At 42.9% G+C, this 2,225-nt stretch overlaps 1 protein-coding gene across 1 annotated transcript; it reads left to right on the top strand.

Moving 5' to 3' along the window:
- The first annotated feature begins 268 nt into the window (after window positions 1-268).
- LOC109994907 (G0/G1 switch protein 2-like) lies at window positions 269-1,837 on the top strand. The gene is made up of 2 exons (XM_020648416.3): window positions 269-333; window positions 628-1,837. Exon 2 carries the CDS (start codon window positions 677-679, stop codon window positions 1,046-1,048), a length of 372 nt encoding a protein of 123 aa, XP_020504072.2. The 5' UTR covers window positions 269-333; window positions 628-676; the 3' UTR covers window positions 1,049-1,837.
- The last annotated feature ends 388 nt before the right edge of the window (window positions 1,838-2,225 follow it).

Raw genomic sequence — 2,225 nt, 5'->3', positions numbered from 1 at the left:
AAAGTGAACATTCAGACTCACAATAATCATCAGCCATCGGTACAAACTGACTTTTGATTGCTACACATCCCTGAATGGAGTTTCACTAAGAACATCAGCGACAGAGTTGACTGTGCAACGAGCACGAACACAACTGGGTGAAAGTTTCTGGCTCCCAGCCGGATGTTCTTGGGTGCTTCCAAAGACTGGCCTCCGTGCTGCATGAATATTCAACGTGTGGGAGGAGAGAGTGGGTATATAAGTGACCACCACAGCTCCCAGTAAGAGTGTGATCTGCCACATACAGGAACATATGAGTAAAGAGAACCTTTGAAAGGAACAAACTACTTCACAGTAAGTTATTTTTATACTTTTTCAAATGCTGACATTTCAAACTACGCTAGTTCTTTAAAGTGTTTTTTTTAGTAGCCGTAAGTTGCATATAGCCGAGTATAACACCAGACAATTCTCAGAGCTGATTGGCCGAATAGTCAAACAGCTGCAACTTCAATAACCAGAATGTAAAACCTATAGTCATGACTTAAATTAACATCTGTTGTTTGCACCTTTTAAATGATTTCTTCCTGAAATGTCTCTTTTTCTTTTAAGACTTATTTCTAATTTATGTGTTTTTTTTTCTTTCTAAAGGTCTTTCTAGGCCACCATAGCGTCTGAGCTGAAGCAGAGCTGTGTGGAAATGGACAACCTGCAGGAGTTGATCCCCTTTGCCAAAGAGATGCTGAGTCAGAAACCCAGCCGGGGTCTGCTGAAGGTCTACCTGGTGGGCTCTGTGTTTGCCGTGCTGGGGACGGCCATCGGCCTGGTGGAGACCGTGTGTCACCCTTTCTGCTCTGACGAGCCGCTGGACGCTGAGATGCTCCTCATGTTAGCCAAGGAGAGGAGAACTGTTGAGGCCGATGTGCAGCACAAAGTGGAGGGAAAGAAGGAGGAGGAGGAGGAGGAGGAGGAGAAGGAGCAGACTTTGGAAAACGGTGCAACAACCCTGACTTTCTCCAAGACTCACAAAGTCAGCCAAAGGAGCATCTCCAACAGACTGCACGCCTCCTAAAGCCAGCGGGGTCGACCCCCCCGAAAGACTCCATATATTTATTAGGGAACTGCTGCTGGGGAATGCCTTCTATGATGCACAATTCACAGTGCACATTGTTCCTCAGGTTAAAAAAAACAGATGTCTTTAGAGCACTGAAATCACTCAGACAACATCTAATATGTTAGAACTGTGTTGTTCTTTTTACTCAAAATGTTTTTGCAGCTGCACAAAGATCCTACAAATGAGTCCTGAGCACACAGTCCGATTGGAAAATGGAAAAATTAAAGTCTTGGACGTTGTGTAGCTGTAGACATATTTAAAAAAAAAAAGGCAACAGACAAATGTGTCCCATATTCATCCATGGAGAAGACTTTCCATTTAACAAACATTGCTGTATGTTTGATATGACAGAAGAAACCTTAAATCAGCCCTAAAACAGATCGACCGCACATTATTTATCAAAATAAAACCAACTTTTTTTTTTCTTTCTGCTGCTCGACAGAAAAGTGGGAAACAGCAGAGAGCCACACTGACCGTCCACAGGGTCAAGTTTATTTACATTTTCTGTTAAGTTTGGACTTGAAACCTTTAAGTCTGGAGTTATTGAGGGGTACCTGAAAGTAGCAGGGTGTTAAAGAGTCTGCCAGGTGGAGGGTAGCTGCTGTGTAGCGCCCCCTTGTGTCTGCAGTATGAATCTGACGTGTGAAAGCAGAGGAAGGTTGTTGTAAATATATTATGTTGTTTATGATGAGCAGATGTTGTAAATATTCACTTTTTCATACCAATAAAGATCCATTTATGTATAAAGTGTGGTTTCCACGTTGATTGACGTAAATGAGCTGCAAAGTTTTATATAAAATAATACACAATAAGCAAACGTTATATTCAAGTAGTTGTCTTCGTAAAATCTTATTTGGAGACAGGACAGTCGATAGAGTCACAAATTAGGCACAGAGAGAGGGGGGGGGGGGGGGGGGGGGTGACAGAGGGAAAGGAGCCACAGGTCGGATTCGACCCCAGAATGCTCTAAGAGGACTATAACCACTAGGCCCGTGTAGGTTTTTTATTGTGTGGTAAAAAATAACTTTTGGGGGTCTTTATGATGCACAGGGGCACACACATCATTCAGACTAAGATGTCCAAAAAGATCCAGCCACTCTCAGCTGATTGGATTGTGTGTTTGCCTGAATTACAA

This window comes from Labrus bergylta, chromosome 5 (genome assembly GCF_963930695.1).
Source record: "Labrus bergylta chromosome 5, fLabBer1.1, whole genome shotgun sequence".
Classification (NCBI taxonomy): domain Eukaryota; kingdom Metazoa; phylum Chordata; class Actinopteri; order Labriformes; family Labridae; genus Labrus; species Labrus bergylta.
This window is presented reverse-complemented; position numbering and strand designations above follow the sequence as displayed.